At 41.8% G+C, this 25,914-nt stretch overlaps 1 protein-coding gene across 1 annotated transcript in view; it reads left to right on the plus strand.

Annotated features, from left to right (window-relative positions):
• Positions 1-19,736, plus strand: part of LOC139351063 (glucosidase 2 subunit beta-like) — a 118,724-nt gene extending 98,988 nt beyond the window's left edge. Inside the window, exons 14-15 of the mRNA XM_070992721.1 lie at positions 12,765-12,864; positions 17,459-19,736. Of these exons, the coding sequence (XP_070848822.1) occupies positions 12,765-12,864; positions 17,459-17,596 (238 nt within the window). The 3' untranslated portion in view covers positions 17,597-19,736. The remainder of the gene's footprint in view (positions 1-12,764; positions 12,865-17,458) is intronic.
• The last annotated feature ends 6,178 nt before the right edge of the window (positions 19,737-25,914 follow it).

Raw genomic sequence — 25,914 nt, forward strand, 5'->3', positions numbered from 1 at the left:
TCATGATGGTATGGAAGGGCAGAAGGACCAAACGGAACCAGTGGTCAAACACGTCTCCGACTCATGTGAGTTGGTCACTCTGTTGGTAACAAATCGCTGCCAAACAGACCTCAAGGGAATGATTTCAAATATATCTTTATGTTTCAAATGTTCTACATAGGACTGATGTGACTGAATACAACAGAAAAGTATTGTGGATCCACAGAGAGTCTAGAAAGATGTTCAACTTTTTATTCATTTAAAAATAATGCTAGTTCGATATTACTTGTTTTATGACACGCGCACACAAACACCTTCTTGGTATTTTCTGGGTGTAGGCAGGTGGTGCAGCACTATATGATGTACTACACCGTTTCTCGAGAGTGTGTAGTGAAGGTATATGTGGAATGGCTTTGGGGGAGGAGGAGGAGAGGGAGGGGAGTTACATGAATCATAGCTCGCACGCTGGGAATAAAGTTCATTTTTTATCCAGACAGACCATCAGTCAGCCCTTGCAGGATATGGCTGGGCCTCCTGATATCAATCTGCATGGAGGCATCCTCCTTCTCCCCAGAGGGGGTGAGGGGGGAGAGGGGAGTGCTTTGATTTAAACGGCAGCATTTATCACACCTGCTTCGGCATCTTAAAGGACAACCATGTGAGGGAGAGAAGGGGAAACAACATTAACATGTGTGGCCTGTCAGCGAGTGTGACTCTGGAACTGTGACTGCAACGGCGACAACATCGCTAATACTTGCTTGTACCATTTCAACTAATTTGGATTAGTTATGTTACGTTCCCGCAGTATTAAACGCAGGCTGTTGCTGCTGAATTTTGATTACCGCTCATGGCCAGCACTCAGTTTGTGAAGTGTGTCAAGGCTCATAAAAGTTAAAATTGTTCCCCGAGTCCCAACCTTCCTTCATGCTTGGTTTTGCAGCATAGTTGGTGTTAGACCATTAGCTTTACAAATGTTCTTAAGGAACAATAAATCAGCCTGGGAACACTTTCTTTTGTAGCCGCTTGCTCTTATATTGTGGCCACACGCATAGCCATAAAGATTTCATAAGGCACAGCAGTCATACTGTATGCTCCCAATTATCTGTAAATGTAGATATTATACAACTCATATTCACCTCCTGAATTCCAATGTCTCCGTTTTCCATTTAGCGGTTTGTGCCTTTCGGTCTCAGCAGCTCAACCGCTTCCTGAAATGGCTATTGTAACAATAACATCAGCCACGATAATGATAATAGAGTAGAAGAAAATGCTTGCATTGCGACAAACACCATCTCACTGTGACAGCGTCGTCCATCTTCATAATGTCCCCTCTACCCACCCCCACCCCGGGCAGACGTGGTGGGTACAATGACAGGACAGCAAACAGGGTTTACTAAATGCAGCCCACCTGAAAACACACACACACACACACACACACACACACACACACACACACACACACACACACACACACACACTCACGCACACACATATATGTAAATCAGCGATGTGCTGTAGCATACAGGGCGTGTGCTGTTTGCTCCCGTCTTGTGCTTATATGAGCTTACATAACATGAAAGCATTGGCAGGAGGAAACAACACACACTGTGCATATTCCACATAGAAGAACATTTATCACCCTTTGTCACCACTGTGTCGCATTCATTTCCCACAAGCCTCTGTGGTACAATCTCACAACTGAAGTGTGTGTGCTAATAGTGATAGTTTGTTTTTTGCTGTTTTTCGAGTCCGTCGCAGGTTTCGATTGAACTCGATGGTCATTTTTGAGGCTGCTGTTGAGCAAATATTCATGTCGTGTCTTTCAAACATGGGCAGTGCTGAGACCACTGTTGCTCTTTGCCATTGTAGTTTTGTCGTGTTTGGCAATGATTCATTTTCCATCCTGCTTGCACAGTATAGTAGTTTATGACTAATGCATTCACAGTTCAGACAGCAGCCTTCTAGCCTCTTTGCACATATGTATGGTGCCTTGAAGAAGACTAAAAGGAAGAGATTGGTATTTTGGTAAATGCTTTCTTGCTGAGAGTGAGATAAGAACATCAGCACCACTCTCAAGTATGGAAGTAGAACCATGCAGTTAGCTTAGCTTAGCATTAAGACTTAACACATTATAGCTTGTTCTTTGAATCCAAGCAAAAAACCAAATGTAAAAACAATAATTTGTGGTTTTATATGGAGTTGTGTGTCACGCTATTTTATAACCAGAGCAGTGACCAGTCCTTATGCTAACCTAAGCTAGCCACCTCCTGGCCATAGCTCTATACTTAATGCACAGACATTAAGATGACATCAATTTTCACATCTAATCAAACGCTTACTGTCACACTGCTAAGTTGTTTTCAGCTTGTGTGACTCCTTTTACTCAGATTTTCAGTCATTGCTACCTGAGTTCCTCGGCTGAATTGTGCACTGCACAAATGAAACACTGCACAGTCAGGTAAAAAGAACGGACTGTCGGCTCTATCTGCAGGCAGGCAGTAGCGGGCCGTGGTGGTCTGTGCCCTCCCAAAGAGTCAAAACTAAAGAAATAAAAACTCAGACGTATATTGCTATTTAATATGGTGCCCACAACCTGTCCATTATAGTCTATTAATGTGTGACAGGGGTCTTTGTGCTTCGACAACCTACAGCTGATAGGTATTTTGTAATTGTAATTGAGAGTACACATGGGTCAAAGGTTTAAAAATTAAAAGCTTTAATATAAAGGAAACTAAAGCAACATGGGGTTAAAAAATAGAGAAGTGAGGTGTGACAACCTTTTCTTGTTTTCAAAAATTAAAGTGGAACAATCACACCGTAATGCTAAACCACAGGAACATAATTGAATGCAGTGACATTATACCACTGTTGTGAAAATGATGACAAAAGCACAGAACAAAGTGCAGCGTAGTTTCAGATTCTCGGTGGCAGAAACATAGTGTGTGCAGTCAAAGAGAGTGTGCAGTCAACTACAAACAAGGAACAGGTTCATACTGAGGCGATACAATCAAGGATATAACACAAGACACCGGCAGCAGTTTCTTCCAGTTAGCAGTGAGCGCCCAGTATATAACCTCATTTTAATTTCTTTCAAATGACTCTAATGACTTAAATACATGCAGTACCACAGCTCACTATCAGCCTGATCCATTTAAGTTTTTAAAACACTAGTCCCCAGGAAGTACATTGTCAACATCCACTAATTAGCTTAGTGTTCGAACCATTTCCTGCTAACAACCGCAACAACTAGAAAAAACAACTCTTTAAAGTACGGCCTCATAACAGTGTCTGGCCATATAACCTTTCACCAAGAGCAGAAGTGCATTTGAAATATTTATGTGGCCCCTTTCAGAGTCAGCTTAGGATAAACACATGGAAATAGCTCCAGATGCAATGATATGGAACAGTCAGGACTCAGACAATAACAAGAAGTTTGAACCCACAAACCTTTATTCTGAACATTAAGCTAAATATTAAATGTTATTCATGCTCTCATGAAGGCTAAGAATTTAGCCAGACAAAATAAGGTGCAACACTGCAAGAGTAATAGTTTGGCCATGCTAACATGAAGCATATTTTCCTCTAGACAGAGGAGGATGGGATGATTTAAATGTAGCTGTGGAGGAGGAAAGGATCAGTTGAGGGGTCATCCAATGAGTTTTTGTTTTGAGACTCCAGGGAAATCAGGTGGCCACGCAGTCAGGATCACGAGGGCGGCCCGTATCGCCCTGCAAAGTTCAAGGAGCTGGGCCCTCCATTGTGCCGGGGTCAAACTGCTCTGCTCTCGTCATCATTGAGAGCACGCGGTGAGAGAGACAAAGGGCTGAAATTGTGCAGGGCCCCAGCGAGCACCTCGCTTATTCGCCCTTCAACCTTGGAAACACATTGTGTTTGACAGGCCAAGCTTGGAATACGCCCAACATCCAAAGCTGAAAACAGGATAGACAAAACAGGAATAATAATAACTCCTAGACAGTGTTGGGCGGATAGGAATATACAAACCATAAAAGAACAGTGGAAGACTACAAAGGGAAGATTTTCTCCGGTTATGACTCAGATTGTACACTTTTAAAACAGGAAAATCTAACTGGAGAAAGTGATAAATGTTCTGTTGTATGAATATTATGACTGAAGCAGATGCATGGGCTGTAGAGGTAGGCGCAGATACTGTTCTACCGAGTCAAGGGAAAAAAGAAATAGTGTATTGTGAAACAAAAAAAAAAAAAAAAGGCTATTAGTGTTGTCAGTTACTCCTGCAGGTTCATATTGCTCAGTATTCAAACCCACAGGTCTCCCTTGAACTGCTTTATTGAACAGCAGATTTTCAAACAGAAAACAGTGGAGAAGTGAGGTAGCCTAGCAACATTGAAACCACAGTGAATGACTGTGTATGCCCACTGCGAAGGAGCCAGGCAGTTGAAATGACAGCGCAGAGCAACCCCAGAGAGAGTGGGATGTGCTGGCCACCGTGGAAAATACAAATAGGTTGGCTGTTTGTAGCAGTGCACTGTAGACATACGCATGCTGTTTACAGATCTGCCTTTTTGGAGCTCCATCCGGACGCAGCTTAACAATGTTTCTGCACACCTCCTGCCAGGCTCGCTTTAAAGCCAGGGGTAGTGACCCTATTGTTTTTCCGCGATGCAGTTCTCATAGCTCTCTGAATAAAAGATCTCCAAAACGTAATAGCGAAAAAAAAAAAAAAAAAAAAATCCCAAGGTGCGAAGAGAAAGAGGTGCGCGATGTGAATGCCTCCAGGCTGTCAGAATCCTTTGAGGGGCTTGAGTGATCCAGCTGAGCAAATTTATTGGTGGGGGAGGCCCGAGAAGGAGAGCTTCTACGCTGTGGCCATGGTAATATGGAAATATGTTCATTTGATCAATAAGAGTCCATTTCTCATGAGGGCAGCTGCAATGCCCGACGTCTTTTTAAAAGTATTAAAAGGAATGAAGTTCTGATGGGAAATATATCACGTCCCTTCTCCTTTTAAGATTAATTACTGTTCACTTGCAGTTTTCTGCAGTGGCTGCGCATGTATAAATAGGAGAGAAGTACTGTAGGTAATTATCTCGATAGGTGGCCATTTTTATTGCACAGCAATCACAAGGGAGCTGTAAGATTACTACTGTAAAGCTACTCAAACACAAGCAGGTTACAAATGAGCGCAAAGAAATTGAACATCAACCTGAGATTGAATCCTGGGATGACACACTTAAGCAACTCTTAAGGATGGCAGTTACAGGCTAAAAATACAATCACAATGTTTTCTGGCGTTTTGACAAAGTTGATATTTGACAATATTTTTCAGCTTCCACTAACTGATGTGTGATGTGTGAGTCAGCAAACTGTGTTGGATGAGTAGTGAGGACTGGGAGACTGGAGCAACAAAACCCAACCGAACTGCAGTCAATGTGATATTGTCAAGCTGATTTGACTTGATGTGTGATGCTGGTTACAGGAAGGCAGAAGTGATGTGTGTGTTACATGTTGAATCATCGTAATGGCCACTGTTTGCAAGGTGAAGCTGAAGCACTGTCTTAATTGCTAAGTGGTTAAGGCTACATTGAGAGCTGAAGTCTGTATTCTACTACCCTGATTCTCAAAAAAGTTGGGATGCTGTAACTTGATCCTTTCTGACATACACTCAACTGGAAACAGTACAAAGTCAGTATATTTAATGTTTAATCTCATCAGCTTCAATGATTTGTATGCTTATTCAGCAGCATGATTCAAACAAGTTGGGACAGGAGCAACTAAAGAGTGGGAAAGATGTGGAATGCTCCCAAAACACCTGTTTGGATCATTCCACAGGTAAACAGAGTCAGGTGATAGTATCATGATTGGGTATGAAAGGGGCATCCTGGAAAGGCTCAGGCGTTCACAAGCGAGGTTGTAGCGAGGTTCATCACCTTGTGAGCACATGAATGTACAGTTTGCAAATGACTGCATTCAGTTTTATTTACATTTTACACAGCATCTTGCGAGCTGTTGCTGTTTAACCCACAGAGGTCTCAGTCTGTGTACACTAAACACCAAAACTGTGTTTGTCGAAGGCAGCTAAAAACAGACCATACAAACAACCGTATTACTTTTGTGTTTCTTTTATTTATCATGTCTATGATTAAGTTCTACTATCAGTAGTTTACATTTTCAGGAATTTGATTTAGATGATTTTTTCTTACTTCTATACTGACATACAGTAACCATTTCATTATACTAAAGCATATTAATGAAAAGAATTTGCACCTTTTGCAACCTTATTTTTCCCCTAAATACACTGAAAAAGCATCGTACCTGCACTATTCTTATGTCAAGGCTTTCTTTGTTTTGATATATATTTTATATTTCCATATAATCATTGACATTTTCATGAAAGGTTAACATAGTGTTCACGTTCTTACAACAATATATACATTATCTTGACATTCTGGTTTCATTTTTGATTAAAAAAAATAAAATGAAATGTCATATTTAAAGGCATAATATGTGACATTGAAATGTCAATGAACATTTAGACCCATGTTACATAATTTGTTGACATTATCCCAAAATGTTTCTAAAAATGTTCAAATTCAGACTTTTATTCAAGGTAACACTGTGTTTCACTTGGCTGCCTTTACCCCCTCTAGTTGCTATAATTTGCTTAAGGGACAGAGTGAGAAGTCGACTAATTAAATGTGAATAAAACTTTAATACATTCGCTCGTGAACATTCCCGTGCCCATCCCCTTTATTGTTTTGATATACATATAAAAAAAAGACGGTTTTATTTTATGCTTTAATTTTTTGTAATGATTTAACCTACAGAGTAATGACAGTTCCACTGGAACAAGTGCATAATTATACATTTAAGTGTTCTACTTAATGCGCTCATTTTCGAGCTGTCAAGGTTATTCGCTCGAGTGCCATTAGCGAAGAAAGGGACCCTCTCTACCTGGGAGCCGCTTAATGCTCAGTGTTCGAGTGGAGCGTGGCATGTTACAGCAGTGCAACCACAGAGGAGATACAGGAGTTCTATGGGAAATGTAGCGCCTATATATTTCTGCTCCTAATGTGTTTGTTGTATGGTTCCTGAACCTTGAACAGCCCACACTTTATCTGGCAATCAAGGCAAAAGGGTAATGACTCTTGTGTGTCTGAGGAGAGGGTTAAAGTGGGAGGGAGTGGGGGGGGGGGGGGGGGGGGGAGCTGACACTGTGAACCCCTGATGGCCTTTCTGCTGGGTAGCCATGGCAACGTCTAGCCCAGTCGTTAATGAGGCACAAGTGAGCTGTTAACAGAATACTGATTTGGGTTTGACATCAGCCCTGATTCATATCTGTCAGGAGGTGTTGATGAAATATGCACCCTGAGTTTGTTTTATAGCTGCACATAAAACGGCCTCGGTGTTCTGTTTACGCAAAACAAAATGTGCCATGGATGTTACTCACTGATCTGGAGTAATCATGTGGGTCGGCGTGTTATACATAAGAAAATTGGCCAACAGAATGGTTGCGAGACACAGAAACATCCAGGTTCCCGCTCGTAGTTTCAATAGTGTACATCCCCGTATACACTGTTATGTCTGATAATGTATTTAAAACCTGTTCTGAGCCCCACAAGTCAGAAATATGAAGAAGAGAAGGGATGTGTGAGCGCCCTCTTTGTGCATCAGTCGTACGAAATGAAGTGAAAAGCCCTGACTGAGCATGTGCCCTTCACATGTTCCTATGCGTATGAATTATTTATTAAGGTGCTGGGCACAATGGGTGGAAGGAGGGTGAGAGGAGCATCAGTGACTGGCACGGTAATGACAGTGTCTGGGCTCGTCTCGAAACGCCATTCTCTGATTGGTGACCTTACACGAGTGGCAGAGGTTAGCGATGCTTGGCACTGCTCGGCTATGAGAGTGGAGCCTTTTCTTTTTTTGTAACGCCGCTGCTTCACTGAATCCAAATTAGCCAGCAGCTCCCAAATTGCTCTCTCTACCTGCCAGTGCAGCGCGGCGTCTCATGCTGTAAATGATTAGCGCATTAACAGCATAGTGAGGGGACTAACTTGCTGCTCCAGACCCCTTGTTAAAGCAGCGAAAAGCATAGCTGTGAGGTATAATTCATTGCAGTGGCAGCTAATGAGTGGATGCTACAGTGGGAAGGTGACGGTAATAAGCACAGACTTTGCACCATCTTAACACAGGTTAGGATTCAGGATGAGGAGCTGGTTGTTGCAGAAGTATTTACAAGTAATCTAAAGCTGAGTTGGCACATGAGATCATTGTTGCTGCAAATGAATGGAGTGTATTTGAAGGAGCAGGCTTAATGCTGACGTCCTCTGATAACAGAAGCTGATGGGAGCGACCAAACAATACATGAGTTTCAATGCACATAATGGCCTTTTTTTATACCTCATTCCTACTGAGGAATATTGACATTTTTTTCATTTTTCTTCTCCATTTGCTTTTAATTTAAGTTTCCAATTAGCGCTAAATAGTATTAATTCAAGATAAAGCGGCCTTTGATGTGTTTTCTAGCTACCTTGTAAGATAATCCATTTAATCCAGAACGCGTCTATACCGCTTGAGCTTCAGAAGCCAGCCATATTTTGCATTAAGAAAGCCTTGTGCTAGAACAAGCGACTCTAAAGGAATTAACATATTTGAAAAGCGAGATAAAATGAAGGCTGAAATGACCAAAATTCTAATAGAAAATGAGCAAATTTTGATAAATGACACACTCCCACCAACGCAGCCGCTTGCATTTTTTAGTGCAGTGTGCATGCATGGTAAGAGCCTAACCAAGCAGTCAGTGACAGTTTTCAGTCACCGTGGGCGCGTTTTGTTCGATGCATCATAAAGTATTGAAGTTAAACATCCAGCCCTTGTTGCCTCATCGTAGATACTCTTCTCTCTCTTTGCTTGTGAAAGCACTTGTTGTGGAAATATGAATATAATTCCTTTACTTGTAGCGCAGATGTACGCAGACACTTTTCATACATGAATGCATGCAGGCAGCTTGCTCCCGTGCATGAGAAGCAGATATGATGACGCTTCAGTGGATTTTACGTCAGCTTTCTGATGTCTAGAAACATACGAAAAAAGCGCTGAAGGCAAATGAGCAAATTTATATTCCGTTTTCTTGAGGAAACCACAGACATACCAATCGGGGCTACCATTGTGTTGTTTCTCCCTGCAGTTTTGTTCATCCACTTTCTCTGCGGTGAAGGCCCAGGGTGTCAAACCACACACAAACACACACATGAAAGCAAGCACAAACACAGTTTTGGCCCAGATTTTCGCCCCCCCTCTCAGTATCTGCGGGGTGTTTAAATACCAGAGTAGAGTTGTCTAAATGATAATTGCTTCTGAAAGGTTGATTTGTGGCTATATCAGAGGGGGTAACTCTCCTCTCAGTGTTGAGCGAGATTAGCTGTGGATCTTGGGGATTTATCACTCGAGGCATACGGATTAATGCCGCGATGAAGTTTAAAACAGAATCACTGGCGACCGCTTCGTTTTAAAGAAATAAGAGGAGCTTATATCAGCTCAAGCCATTATCAGAAGAAGAAAAGGGAGCTAATCAGCTTTTTTAATGCTAATTATTCCTAATGAGGATTAGATCATAAAAAAAATCTGTAAAACAATACTTTGAGACCAATTTTGTCATAACAGTCACAAAAAGTATTTTTTTAATGTTCTTGAATTCCAAAATTAGCATGTTGGACTTATACTGGATGATTAACAGCATATTATATAGTATTTCCACCATTCTTCAGTTCTTTGTGTAGTCTTACAGTTAACTTAGCTCTGAAGGCATCAAGGAGCTAAAACTGCAATTTTAAGGGTGTTTTTGTGGGTACTGGATCTAATTAAATCACAACTCCATCTGCTATTCTCTGTGTCAATAGAAATCACACCTTCGTGATTCAGAGGGAAAGTTAAATGAGACTGACTCGCTAATGTGTGCGGTTAGAGGCATGTGTGATTTCTCCGAGGCCCGCCATCTCACCCACAATGCAAAGTTAATGTATGGATAATAGGTTTAGCTGACTAGATATGCTGCTGTTACAGGTTTATCTGTGATGGAAGGTGCATTTTATGGCATTAGACGAGGCCAGACAAAGAATGACTCATAACCCAGATATCAGTAAATAAGATTCCCGAGGTTTTAAGCCTTAAAAGGAGCACGAGTTCAGTGTCTCCCATCATTAATCATTAAAAGGAAGTCTGCATGTGCGGCCCCTCCCTTGTCTGTATGTGGTCGGAAATGGATTTTCTACAAAAGCTAAGATGCAATTTACTCTCTGCTGCCAATTTTTAATCTAATTATGTTCATTCATGCTATTTTATTACTGTCTCTCTTGTTCTATTACTAAAAAATGTAGCCTGTACTCTGACCTGAATAATAATTGTTGGGTGTCAACCATTTTGTTGGGCAGGCAAACAGGATTTCCTGCTTGGCTGCAGAAAACAGGTGAAGCAGATATGCATGAACATACAGTAACCCAGATAACTAAAGGAAACTGGCCCTGCTGCTGTAAGTTCAAGTGAGCATTGTGTGTATCATGGCTGCAGCTTAAAGCCAAACTGTGATAAATTGGATGAGAAAATGAATTTGTCATTGAGCCAGCAGGGTTCATTTTGCACATGTGCTATATTGTCAGTCACAGGGTCAGACTAACATATAGTAATGTTTATGCACCCTTGTGCCATGAAATTAAGCAATAAGGCCCAATGATGTGTAAGTAACTAGCATGCACTAGTCTGGGGATAACTGTGGAATGACTGTAGAAAATGACCTGCCAATACCGAGTGGAAGCAGGTATTATTAACGGGAATGATCTGTCAATACGATCCCATCTCGTGACTCCTGAGTCCAAATGACTGGAGTGTGTTGGCTACGTCTCAGGGATAACTTAAACCTAATTGACAGGGCCTACGCTGCCTCCTGGGGCACACACAGGGCTGACAAAGCGAGAATGGAGATTAAGGGAGGAAGTGAACGAAGGTGAGGCAAGGGAATGAGGTGCTTGCGTGCCTTAGGGTGACAGGAGGGGTGCAGTGGACAAGGAGGCATGGAGGTGATGCGCAAGGGATCGCTGGTCAACTAGCAGCGAGAGCCACAGCACTGTCACTTTCTCCGCTTGGCATGTCCGCCGGCCCTGACAGCAATCCATTTGAGGGCCTCATGGTACTAAGAGAGTGCTAAAACCCAATCAAACAGGCTGGAAGGAAAAAGGCGAGACGCTCGGGCCCAGCCGGCTTCCACTTGTGTGAGCAATTCACCTCTGACTGACCCGTTCAGGCATCTTAAATAAGCCATGCACATCATGGACGGCAGAAAAGCCACACTCAGGGACCTGAAGACGGCCATGTATCTGTAAAAGCTTGAGAGTGCTTTTTGAAATCAAAGAGGACTCCACGTTTGCCCTCATCAAGGTCAAATGAGAATAAAACAGCGTTAAAGAAATGTGGAAAGAAATTCCATGCTTGTTGGGCACAACTTAATATAACCACCTAGAATACATTTTACTACCACCCATAGTCTGTCCGGTCTGAGACTGTAATTACTTGTTTGTAGTTTGGGAAAAAGGAGCAATATTAATGATGGATTAACCTATTCATTTCTGTTTCTATAGATGTTTGAAAAACGAACATATAAGTATAAAATACCATTAAGATGAATTAGAGAACCAATGAACACATCATAATAGGTCCTGAAATATAGCAGATTATCTTCTATAATACTAAAAGCAGTGCTTAAAGAACAGAGCAGATCTTGCTACTTTAATCCCCCATTGAAAGGTCAATGTACAGTGGGCACATTGATCAAGTGTTGCACACTTGCGACAGGGTTGGCACTGGTGAGAAAAGCACTTAGGCAGATTAAAAGAACAAAAAGTACAATTTATGGCTTTTTGTAGGTTTTATTCAGGATGATTAATAGAGCATTGACAGGCAAAAAAGGCTTGCAGACCATCAGGTCTCTTTTTCTATGTGTGTTTCTTTGCAAGTGAAAGGATTGATTTCATTATTTGCATTTGGCATCACTGACAGAAAACAGTTGCTAGTCTATGTAGGGCGAGAGATCAGAGCAGCACACATTTCAGTAAAAATCTTCAATCAGCCATGCACCAAATGCAGAAAAGACTTTCCTCTCTAACAGGATTACAGCGTTGTGCAAAAATCAATACCAGCAGCACGACTGCAGTTGACGCCACCTCAAAGACGCTGCTCAAGTTCAACAAAAGATCAGAGGGAGTTAGCTGGTGGAAGCGAAATCAAATGGCATCTGTCAGTCCTGCGAGCTGTGTTGGACACCGTCTACTGGCACCCTGGTTTGCTTTGGTTTTCCAAATGTTTGGTGAGAATGTAATTAGCTAGCACTGGGCAGGCACAACCTCATTTGAGATGGGCTTCACTAGCGTCGTGTGGTTTCCTCTTCTCCTTCCCTTGTGTGTTACTGCACACAGAATTAACTCTGACAAAATGGTAATTAATATTTCCCCTCCATTGTTGAAGAGGAGAGGGGACGCGAGAGCGCCAGCACCAGGATCCAAAGGAGGGCACTGCCAGACTGGCCCTCTTGCCAGCTTTTTATTTTTGCTGGGAGAAAGTGTTTTTCAATAAGCCAACCTAGTGATGTTTAAAAATATATGTATGTTTCTGTGCTCAATTTGTCCCAAATGTGTACAAAAGATTAGGAAATGACTGGTTTTTCTTTGGCTTGACTGATAGACAGAAACTTTGCTTCCAAAGGCACTTAAATATGACCCTAAAACTATCGAATCTTTTTCCTTTTTTTATTCCAGGAAGTGGGGGATGTGGGCAGGAACACCAAAGAACCCGTACAGTCAGATGGTGTATGAGAACGGAGAACCCTGCTGGCAAGGAGGCTCACGCAGCACTACAGTAAGTACATGTGTTTCACACAAAACCCACAATAGACACACAAACACAGACACAGTAGTGGGAGCATATGAGAGCGTGAAGAGGCAGACATGAATAAACTAATAGACAGACAGATGAACAAATTGTACGTACACACTGACAGACTGTCAAATACACAGATGGGTAGATGATACAGTAAAGGATGAGGGAACAAAAAGAAGTCGTTCGCACAGCTCATCAGAGTTCCACCCTAAATAAAAGATGTGATACTGAACTTATTTGTATTTTAATTCATTGTAGCAGATGTGGACATTTTAGATTTTCAAAGTGAATTAGAAGAATCACACCAATTATGCTTTCTGGCATTATGACTAACACAGTGGATACACTGTCAGGCAGCACAAATATGAGCAAATCACTGTGTTTCAGATACCTTCATGGACCAATCCAGTGTACACTCACACCACAAAAAGTACTCTCAAGTAGTGGCTGAGGCCTTTATTTAAAAACCAGACATTATTGTATTAGTAACTGTCCATGTTTTATAAGTGTATCTTGTCATATTTTGGAAAGAAATCGCCACCTTAATGCAAAGTCATTGTTTCCTTCATGGTAACCTCTTGTATTGATATAAGTATACAGTCATACTCACCAGTGTTTGTGTGGGATTTTACAGAACAGAACAGAAATACTGCAGTTTTTTTTTTATTCACAGTTCATTATCCATGAAAGTAGACTTAAAATAATTTCAATTGGCTTGTTTTCTTTTCTTATTATAGTTTTCTCCAAGCCATGCAGGTAACATACATTCTCATATGAAAGCTGGTATGACAAATAAGTATCAAATAATAGACCATCAAAAAACAAAGAAACAAAGAAAGGCCAGGTAAAAAAAAAAAAAGCTCTTCCATCAGTTCCACAACTGAGCCATGTTATACTCATCACTCTGCTGCACCGAGGTTCTGTTTATCAACAGAAATAATGTTTTCATACCCGTATTAATGCCAGTTGTTTCTTCTTTGCCGTGCAGTGTCCATCTACCGTCGCCAAAACTTAACACTGATGTTTTTTCTTACTAACTACTTACAGTACAGGATGAAGGGAATAATGCAAGACTTTTAATGTGAGACCTCTGGAGGAAGTGTCGAGTCCCGTTCATGACAGCTTAATGTTGTCCGGGAAAAAAAGCAAAGTGGAACGTCTCACATGACTTGCTGTGCTGATGGAATTAGTGCTGTAGAAATGGACATTATGCTGAATTTATTAAGACAAGGGGTAAACACGGAGGAGGTTTTGACTTGGCATTAACTGGGGAACATGAGATTAATTAAAAATAAAGGCATGGTTTTCTCCGCCACTATTGAGCATTTACCGCAGTTTGGTTTGGTGCGGCCACATTTTGATATATCCCCTTCTGAGATTTCTGCTGCCACCCCAATACTCTAAGCAAAGAAAAATTACAGCAACTTGTCTTCCCAGAAACAATGTTCTCATTACTCTGGACAGACCACACTGCCAGCCGTTTTCATTGAGACTACAGTGAAAACGTTCACAGCAGACTGACGGAGGACTGCCTGACGTTTCTATTACAGCGGTTTTGCCACAGTTAGGCTTTCAGATGCTTTTGACACATGACTCATAGATCATAAATGATGCTGAAACCTCTTTTTGCATAAGACCAAGAAGATTCTTCAGCCACAGGCTTTAGATAACACTCCTCCCACTACAATAGCCTAAAGATGCCGTACATAATGACTTTAACAATCAACCTTAGAAATAAATACAACTTAACGGTACAAAGAGGCCATGGACTTCTTATTTCCAGAGGGAAAGCTAAAGAAAACAGCCAAATGAAGCTCCTCTCTCCACATTCATCAGGGACAATTTGAAGCCGAGTCTGCTCTCTGCATGTCTCTTTCTGCGCATGTGTGTTTCAACAATGGGGAGTTAGTCAGTCAATCAGTAAAAGACGTACAGTCCTCATGGCCCACTCAGCAGCCTGGCAAAAAGATGTTTTGTTCAAAGCCAAGTGATGGAAGCTGACTCGCTTTTCCCCCTCTGTCAGTCTTCATTGGTTTTTATGGTTAATGTCGCTCCGGTTGCATTCTCCTGCAGCTTTTTCTCCTTCTTCTCCTCTCTCCAGTCTCCCAGTATTCCCTCCTCTTTCAGTTACTTTTATGAGACCCATTTACATTTCTGTGTGAGAATTTGCTCAATTAAAAATGCAGCACATTTAATCATCTTATTTTCTTTGCCTGGCCCCCTCTTCAAATCAGAGTCCAATAAATGTCGTTTGCGAATGTATGTACTCATGCCATCCGGGGGCCCCCTTTGAAAAGACTAAATTGAATTCCTTTGATACAACCCCCTAACCGTGTGCAGTCGGCATAAATGAAGTCTCGTCAGAAGTCGACGCTCATTATATTTGAAATGCTGAACCTCGTCTTTGGGTAGTGCTCTCTCTTTCAGCGGTGAAACACACTTTATACTCGAGTAGTGGGACCAGTGATGTATTGTTTCAGTGGTGGATATTGAGGTAATCCAAATTCAAGCAGCGTGCAGTGTATCTTAAGAGTCTGCAGGGAAGGGTGAACTCAACTGTTTCAGTTATTAATTAAATTCAAAGTGCTGGAGTGTGACTGTTACATGTGAGCAGTGAGTTCAGCTACAACTACCGCAACTGTGGCCTCAGATCTAAAGCAGCCTCTCCCATTGTTTAAAGGATAATAGGTCAGGTTTTTGTAGATCTGGCCATCTCTTCTATTTGTCAATACTGTACTGCAGGCGCATAGGAGAAAGGTCTGCACACTGCCAGGCTTCAAATAAACAGTGGAGCCTTTGTGCCTGCAGTGATATTTATTTATTTTTTTTGTCTCACAGCTGAATATTTTTGCCTGGATGTGCACACACTTGGTCCCACTTTATGATGATATTGTACTCACCAGGATCTGAGAGTGGGGCAGTGTTGCTAAGAAAGTTATATAGGAGAAAAAACATGCACACTCAGGCGATCATGCAGGCTTTAAACAAAAGCCTGAGTTAGGAAAACAAAGGTCAACAGTAAAAGTATCACCCAGGCTGTCTGTTGTAAACATCCAGCACAGACTTGACCTACTATAGTTGCCATGCTTGTGCACACACACAGCTTTCCTGTGCAGTGGGGGATAATTACTGACATTTGTAGCACGCTCACTTTCAGTTTGACGGATAACAGATAAAATGTCTAAACTGTTGGCTTGTTTACAACCTGTGTGATCGAGTTTCTTCATACTTCTTTTTGCCCATGGCGTGGCCACGATCCCAGATCACAGCACTGTTTTTACTGAAAACAGTGATATCAGAACTAATAGAAGTGTTTATATAGATGTATCATTTGATTTTATTTGCATTTTGCCAACCTACCATGTTAGGCTTAGGGTAATTTGTTTGATTTAGAAAATTTAAGTGAGCTCATATGTTTGCGTGTATTAAAGGGGCACTCCATGGACATAATTTGCAGGAGAGAGATTAAAAGGAGAATGGAAAACATTGATGCAGCAGAAGCAATCTTGATTATTGGTCCTTAGCACATTTCCCATGATGCAACTCAACAGTATCTTTCATTAAACACCCACCTCTTTTGGACGAGATGCTCACTTGTCACTATCATAGTCATAAATGAGGAGTATCCAAGCCCAAGCTGAGACAACCCTGATGACATCACTATGACATCATCTCTGTCAGATTTGACAAAGCTCCACCTCCAGAGCCACAGAAGACACACAGCTGTTCCTCTTTAAAACAAGGAAGAGTCGAGACAGAAGTGCATGCACATGCTGGAGAAGTTCCATGCTTGTAACCACAGCACTGATCAATGGCTCTGAATCTCCAATAATCATGCACACACACACAGGAAAACACTTTGTCTCACCGAGTGGCACACACCCACTTAATATCTCTGTGCAACAAGATACTAAGTGACATAACAAAAGACTATTTTTAATCCAAGCACGGGACAAAACCAAATCACCACTTGTACCAGCCTGAAACTTCAGCACAATAATACCTGTCAAGTTCCCGTCTCTCTCCCTCTCCAGGTGCTTTTGTTCGCCGGAGGTATCGTCTGCTCAGGGTGCAGGATGATGTGAGGGGTTGCTATGGAAACCCCCTAGAAGTAAAATACCTTTTATTTTCCCTTTCCACTCTCTTGCAGAGAGCGTCAAAGTCGCTTATTAAAGTCATGACAGTGGTAATCACATCCTCGCGTGTCATGTTCACACATGGGGACAGCGGCGGTGATGTCCTATGATACCGCAGTGTCCCGCAGTCACAGCATCACTTTGGGTCTTGTAACACTCAGATTGCAGGCTAGACAGTGATGAAACTCTTTGTGTGCCGGGAGACCTGATAGTGCTTGATTCACCAGCTCCACTACTACTGTAGTTTTGGCATAATTCTATCATTTGCAGTGAATCCCATTGCTTCACAAAAGTTTGAAAATCACTAAAACAAGAGGTAGGACAGCGTCTTCAATCAGCCCCCTCCGGGAGATAAAACTGGCATGGCTCTTGACTCAGGCTAACTAAGGCTCGTCTCCCCGCACCACCTCAACTTTCCTTTCTTTGTGCTTTTCTAGGTCACACTGACATGCGGAACGGAGACAGCCTTGCGATCGGTGAAGGAGCCCAGCAAATGCCAGTACATCATGGACTTTCAGACTCCTGTGGCCTGTCAGCCGGTGCTAAAGCAGCGGGGCATACACAGTGAACTGTGACCCCTTCCCTTCCTGGCCTAGCCTAGATTAATTTAGCCTCCTCCCCCACCCCCTTGGCTAGCCTGCGGTGACAGGCTGGGGTCCTGAGGGTCCCCTCTGACATCTGTGTTGTCAGAACATATATACTTCCAAGCAAGTCCTGCTAAGGTCAGAATCCGAATTTCAGTAACACTGCTCCTAGACAACTTTAGTTTCCATTGAATGTTACAGTGCTGCTTCCCATTGTTACATGTTGATATTTTTCTAGAGCATTTATTGAATGATTTAGTATTCACACTGCAGTATATGCCTTATACATGTCTACAATTAAGGCCCAACAAAATGATGATGTAAATAGTTGAATAAAGAAAGTGAAACTAGATCAGTTGCAGGGTCTAATGACTAATGCCACTAATGTAACTGCTGTATCAAATAACTGCTCACTTGTGAGCACAAATAAAAGGACTGTGTCCTTCTACATCATTATTGTGGCTACCTTATTCAGCCTTACTTAACTGTTTTGATCATCTATCCCCACCTGTTTACCTGCTATAGCTTAGCATAGAGCTCCATTGTTTTCAACTATTAAAAACACTCATTGAGCCACAGTATTACACTGGGTGACAAAGTCTTGACAGAGGAGCAGATTTTCACTGCGGTATGTTTACACTCAGCAACATTACTATGTAGATAGCTGAATAAATACAGGGACATTGCTTCTAATGTAACTGCTGTTTCAAACAACTGCTTAGTCATACACACAAATAAAAGGACCGTCCTTCTATTTCATGCTATAGCTACAAAGTTGTGATCCACAGTCTCTGTTTTCCTCCCCTCCTAAATGAAACTCTGGCATTTGTTTTGAAAGCTAAATTGGCTCCTCATTGTTTACCCCATTGCTTAGAAGAATGCACTTCTTACTTCTTCTTGCCCCTCCCCGGGAACCTGCATTATGCAACACAAAAAATAATGGCCCAGCTGGCCACACTATATGTCTGAAATGCAAAGCAATGACGCAAAGACGGCGCTTCGTTAATAATTCCCATAATTGTATAAGTATGTGGAAACTGCTGCACAAAATGGAGCAATGACTATTATCAGGTTGATAACCAATAATTACTTACAAACTCTGTGCTCATTAAGCAGCTCCTGTGGAGAAACTGAGCTCAATATAGCCCTCCAGAATCCCCTCCCCTCGCCCACCAGGATCCCGCTGCTCGCTGTCTCCCTCTCGTTATATCCCAGTTTCTCTCTCCTCTTTCTTCACCCTGGTCTGCTTTTCATTCCATCTGTTATCCACGTTGTTCTGTTTCAATCACCCTCTATCTCTTCGCTCAGGCCTGCTCTTCTTTGTCCCCCTTTCCAGCCCTCCATCCTCTATCTGTGAGTGGCTCCTTCCCTCTCACACATTTTCCCACTAAAATCCCAACATCCTGTTTATTTATGTGCATGGCATGCTGCTCTCTACCTCCCTCCTCTCTCTGGTCTTTCTCTCACTGAAAGATTAACCATCCCCTCTGCATCTCCTCTCATCTATCATCCTAATGGGGGCTACAAGGGGAAAAAAACAACAATTTGCTGAGGGAGAAACAGCCACAGAAGGGCAAGGAAAGTGTTTGGATTGCAACTGTTGATCAACTTCCAGCCTGCCAACCGGTTTATTTACGTGACGCTGGTGGCACAAGACCTCTTTTTAACAGCTGAAACTGTCATCTCTTACAGCACACATACATTCATATACGCAAACACTCCAACATGCAAACACCTCAATGACATTAATGCTTGTGTTAAAGTAGCAGGCACAGGCCCCATTCTCATATTACTGAGTGTGGTCCAAGACAGAACTGTGGTATTGAAACAGGCCGCTGCAATCTTCTTTAAAGACGGTCGGGAGCGTTCTTGTGTTTACAACAATCAAAGCAAACTAAATGGCTGGTCAAGACAAAAAGTAAATAAAAACAGTGATGTAGAAATAAAGACCTTAAATCATAACAAAACCCAAAGATGAACATCTGGTATCTAATGTTGAAAAGCAGAAACTAAACAGGTCATATATTAGCTGGAGTTTGGTGCCAATTAAGCTCTGTTGTGTTCCATAAACTAGGCTCATTATTTGGGTTTTTATTCCTAAAAACAGACAGTTTTTGTTATTGATTTGTTTATTTTCAAAAGAAAAAAAGTGAAAGTGAAAGTAAAAACACGATCAAAACAAAAATAAAGATTTTAAAAATGCAAATTTCACCCCCAAAAACCATCTATCTAGTAGCTACTTATAGGGACTCTGGCAGACGATCAGCAGCTCGTTGTTTTGCGTTCTCCACTTAACTTTGAAGTTCATTTTGCAGAAACATCTTGTGACCTGGCTTATGGAGATGAAATGGGAGAAATCTCAATCATCTCCTTTCAAAATCTCTCCCATCTGTTTTTAATGCAAATTAGGAAAAACAAAACAAAGAACAACAATAAGCATTTATTATAAACATCAGCAGATGAACCAATAGCAGGTAGCCTGTTCAGTTTCTGCTTTTGAACATCACTCTTTGTCTTTGAACAAATCAAATCCCCTTTGCAAACACACTCAGGTGATACATTATTGTGTTTAATGCAGAATAGCAGCAGCTCTCAGTACTGCTGATGTCTGTTGTGTCCACTAGCCACCGCCCCTCTTTGTCTGTCTTTGTTTGATATACACTGTCAGAACTCAGATTGTTCCCCTTGACATTAGAGACCATTTTACAGTTTATTATTTTAAGGGCACAGATGATTTGGCCTCTTTAGAGCTCAGTTTCATCTTCAAAAAGCCCAATATCAAAGTAAGCTGACATTAAATCTGTTGCATTGGATTGAATATGCCCTGTGTATCACTGTTATTCTAATTTATGGGAAGTTTAAAAAAATGCCCATCTCTTCCCTGGCTTCCCAGGCTGTGCACCTCCTCTTAGCCAGCCTCCTTTCCTGTAAGTGGGAGAAGCCAACTGCGGGAGGCCCCTGGTAACCACATGCTATCACAGCTCGGCCTTCCAGCCTCCAACCGCGACACGCTTACACTCATCCACTCCACAGGGGAAGTGTTGAGCCTCGCTTGCCGACGTGAGAGCACAAACACAGAAACATTTACCCTCCACTAGATAGGCAGCGCTGCTTATACCTCCCCCCTCCCTCCCTCCTCACATCTCTCCCTCTGCTCCTCCCATTGCTGTTTGCTACTCACTCACTTTGTCTCTCTCCTCCTCTCAAGGCGCAGTTTCCCCTCAAGCTTCGTCCTGGTCTCTGTCATTTTTGCTGCTGTTTATTTGTCGGTCTGTGTATCTTTCTCTTCCTCCCCCCTTTTCCTTCCCATCCTCCTGTCAATATTAGTCTTTGTTCATCTGCATCTCTAATTCTCTCACTCCTCTTCATTCCTATATGGTGTCACCGTGCTCCCTTACTGAGTAATGCAATGTGTGATGCTGAAGCTGATGATACTCTACAGTGGGCTCCAGTGTTTTGACACAGTCTAGATTTTGAGTTAATACCAGACTGTTATTAGACTTTGTTTTTGCCGTTATTAAGACTTTGTTTAGTTTTGTCGCAGACGACACCCTCAGACACCTTAATTAAGACAAAATGGAGCCACTTAAAAGTGACTCTGTAACGTTTGAAAGCAGAAAGAAGAATTTTGTTTGAAAGAAGTTATTGCTTGTTCTATTCTTACATTTGATTTTTACATTTGACGCCAAAGCCGATATAATTTATAGTTTAAGATCAAATGATAATGTGTAAAGTGAAGCAGTGACAGAATTATTACCGTACTCTGCAGCTCATCTCAGCTCTGCATATCGTTATAGCCTGTTTTAGCTCATTGTTTTGGTTTCATAGCCTGCAGCTTCACTGTTTTGGTTCAGTGTCAGCGCTCTCATCAGTGTAATTTTTCAAAGCAGCTGTCAGTGAAAAGGTTTGAATAACCAGCTGTATCTTACCTGCTCAGCCTCCACGACAGACAGACAGGTAGCAATTAGCATTAGCGACTAAAGAGCGAGAGAGTTGGAGTCCAAAACAGCTACTTTCTGGCCCATGTTTTGTCCTCTGGAGGTCTACCTATAACACATGCTTTGAATGGTCTTAACAATTCACGAACACAAATTGAGTTTTTCTGTTATCTGAAGCCATTAACTGGACGGATGTTACACGTTAACTGTTGCTTCTTCTGCATTGTTAGCACTTTGTCTTGTCTTTTTTTCTCCCGTGATTCACATGTGCCACGCGACTCCATACACAGCCACTTTGATCCGTGAGCTAGACTTCAGACTGTAGCTTTGAATAGGCTAAACTTGTCTAGCCTATTAAAGCAGTGAACTTTAATTCATCAGGCGGCCAAAACATGACTCAGAATTATTGCTGCTGTTGCTTCGTGTCGACTGTTCGTTAGCTTCGCCATCACAGCTTAAGATAGCTTAGCTTGTTTCTGCTGCCCCCAAGTGGCTAAAGAATGTGTTCTTGCAGGTCTCAGGGAAAATTTTCCTTTGTTTAAAATATAAGGATTTATTGACTTTTTTTTTTTATATTACAATTTGTATTTCTGTCAACATACAAACAACAGTACGCTCGCTTGAGGAGAGAGCGACTGTTCTCAAATGTGTTTTTTGTTTGTTCGTTTATTGTTTGTTGGTTTGAGGTTCGACTGGCACTTGTAATTACATCGTCTTGTTGCGTCCGCGTCTTCTGCAGTGGTGTAATGATTTTCCGACTGATGAAGTGGCGCCACCTACTGCTTATTTTGATGACTCAATAATAGCACAACAGTTGTGGATTGAGATGAGTATTCATTTGCATGTCCTTTTGCTGATTTACTTGAAATTTGGACAAAATGTGCAATATTTGGCTGAGACAGACAAATATATCTGATTGACAAGAGCTAAAGTAAATGATGACAACCTGTAAGAGACGATGACAATACTTGATGAAAATGCAGACACTTACTCCTAAAAAAAACACCTTCCCATGCAAAACATGTTATAAGCAAATAGCGTGTGCATGTGAGAAACCTTACAATACCTTCAGAACAGACATCGTACAAAAGCTTTGTACAGTATGTGCGTGTAGGCTTGAAACTGTATATTTATGTACTGTATTCTCACAAACAAACGCCTTTAAATGGTGTTGTTTGCAAAGAATATGTAGGCTAGAGGATGACTGTGAAGCATCAGTATCGTGACTGAATAGACTGGAGTAAGTGTGGACGCGAGGGAGATGGATGTGACTGTCGCACGCCGACTCAACGCGAGCGCCCTTTTTTCCTTCTCAGCCCTGAGGGTATAACTGGCCTCCCTTCAAAGGAGGAAGCTTAAAAACAATCTCTAAAAGAGTGAAAGCGGCGCTGGTTTGTGGTGGGCGTCAGTCGACCAGTCAGTCACTCACTAGTCAGTCAGTCAGTCAGTCAGTCAGTCAGCCAGCCAGGCGAAGGCCTCGCTGTCTCCCACTCCAGAGAACAGGTACACTGAACTAGTTTCTACAAAGCTGAGTCGGAGATTTAATGCAATATAAAGCCTCTGGGCCCTTTTAGCAATTTGGAGTCAACACACAAATACACCCACGCTCAACTGGAAAGACTTTCCATCCCTGCCCCTTCATGTGCAAATGTGCTGAATGGAGGTGTGTAAGTATGTGCTGGTGTGTGTGTCTGTGTGTGCTCAGTATGTGCTCAGTTTCTCCACTGAATCCTTCCCGCGACTCCCTCCTTCCCTTTTCTGATCTGTAGCAGCACATCAATGGCCAGTCAGTTCAAAAATCCAGTACAGAAACTCGCAGTCCGAGCTTCTTCTTCTTTTTTTTTTTTTTTTTCTATTTCCAAACAACTGTCCATTTAAACTGCAATCTTCCAACGTGCCTGCCACCCACGCTGTGTGGGGTGAAGCACAGCAAGTAATTTAACACATGATGATCATTCAGTAAAGTGAGGAGTTGTTGATACCCTGCAGATTGTCGAATCTGTTCCTTTGTGAGAAAAGTTCTTTATGAAACACCATCACATGGTCACCATATGGCAGTGATGCAATATAAAGTTTTCTCCAGATGCCAGTGATGCAGTATTAGATAGAGTGTGGCTCTTGACACTGCGTGATTGGCAGCTTTTCCAGCTGTTGGTGGAGTTAGGCGCCTGTGAAGGCTTCATGTTTTTTATGCTGACATCAGCTTTGGCATCTGTTGCATATTTGAAACGTTGAATGAGGGGGAGATTAAAATATACAGTGATGTTGTGTTGTTCCTTTGAGATGGTGAGGAATCAAAATGGACTATATCCTCAGAAAAACAGTTTTTTTTTTTTTTGTCTTGCCAGCTGATTGATTTGAGTGTTTGCCTTTATAGATGCAAGATAAACACGAGTTGTCAGGTTTCGCTGTATTAACACGTATCTCTGAAGTCATATTACTTCAACTTGAGCTAAAAGAGCTGAAATCTAACGTAGTAGTTGTGTTACATGCTTACAACCCCAAGTCACAGAAAGTTGCACTGTGTGAAACATGAACAAAACAGAACATCATAATTTTACTTTAGATTTTCCAATTGAAAACAGTAAACACACTCTGTCTTTATTTACATTTTACACAGCGACCCAACTTTTTAGGAATTGGAGATGTAATTTTTGCAGGAATGTCTTTTGTCTGGCTTGGATTACACCTTAAACAAACTATTCAGTATACAATGCATCAGCAATAACAGTGTGTAATATTGTTTGTGTTGACTGTAGACTAATAACTGTAGCGTATAAATGCATACACTAATGGAAGGTTTACGATTTTTACTATATCAAAGACGTTTACTGTGTGGAAATAATACATTATCAATGAAAAATGTTACAGTAAAAGCGGACTTTGGGCAAGAATTAAGTTAGGTCATGTATTCATCATTTAATGCCAACTTTGGATCAAACAAGTGGACCCTTGTACAAATAAAGTAGAAAAAAATGGGCAGAAGTGAGTGTTAGCATGTTGCAGGGAAGAAGAAGAAGAGTGATGGGAGAGCCAATTGTACACAGCAGCCTTCGTCGTGCAGGGAAGTCATCCATTTTAAGGGCTGCAGCAGAGTACCTGCTAGCTTTTCATTAGCATGTGAGACACACTGGTAGGATGGGAGGATGCGGACGGATGGCCGGCCAGACAGACAGATGGCTGTCTGCTCCATTACCCGGTGACACAGCACTGCACTGAACACATCATACCCTCCACACACACACACACACAAATATGCACACACTGGTTTGTAGGCAGACAAAAGAAAAGAGCACTTGACTCTTTTAAGAGAATAAAAGAGGTGGGAAAGCGTGCAGAGATGCATTGGGGTGATCTACAAATCTGCAAAGAGCTGAACCAGAGATGTGAACACACAGACAGTGTAGCCTCAGGATTTCGAGTTAGACTTTTTGTGAATGAAATCACTCTCTTTAAATAATGTGGCTTGTTATTTTACCCCCTCTTTTGGAAGTATTGGATTTAAATTTCAGATTAATGCTGAGAGGGAAAAGACACATGATCGCTGTTCAGGTGAAAAAGGAAAGAAGTCAGTGGTTGCGTTTCCACACTGTGTTTGATTCAGTCATCAATTACTGTACAGCAGCAGCGGTCGTGATAAATAAAAGTCAACAAGTGACTAACTGCAAAGCCCTGTCATTGGCACTCATCCAGCACCCACTGCAACATATTGAGTTATAGACCTACAGCATCTGCCTGCCTGTATACACACAGCATTGATCTCTATAAGTTCTTCTTCAAAGTCTACACATTTGATCAAAGGTAGTGGAGGGTGGATGGCATTTTTCGAAAGCGGAAAGACCAGCGATACACCTGAGGAAGAATGTGGGGGGAGGGTGTCTCTTCTGCCACGACAGATCTGGATCAAAAGTACCTATTGCAGAATCAAAGTCAGCTGCATCAATATTTCATCACAGAAGAACCTGCCGGTTGTCGCACACCCCCTCCTGCAACCTTTCCTTTTCTGTCCTTTCCTAGGCTACTATTTTTGTGGGCTACAGGCTATCTGTTGAACAATTTTGTGAAGTTTACTGTGATTCTAAGTACAGAAGCCCAATCATACACAGCAGCCTTTTTGCTCATCAGATCCAGTTTACTGACAATCAGACATTTTTGATTAACTGCATAGTTGTCAAAATCACATCAGTATCACACCTTCATGTAGTTGCCAAGATTTGAAAAGAGACAGAATAACATGACAGGGTCTCCAGCCATGCCAGCCGCCCTGTAACACCATCCTTCAGAGGCTCAGTGATACCTTGCGCTCAGTATTAATATTAGCATATTAACATGCTCATAATGACGAAATAACATGCTTTGTTAGTATTTTTA

This window comes from Chaetodon trifascialis, chromosome 23 (genome assembly GCF_039877785.1).
Source record: "Chaetodon trifascialis isolate fChaTrf1 chromosome 23, fChaTrf1.hap1, whole genome shotgun sequence".
In the NCBI taxonomy this organism is placed as follows: Eukaryota; Metazoa; Chordata; class Actinopteri; order Chaetodontiformes; family Chaetodontidae; genus Chaetodon; species Chaetodon trifascialis.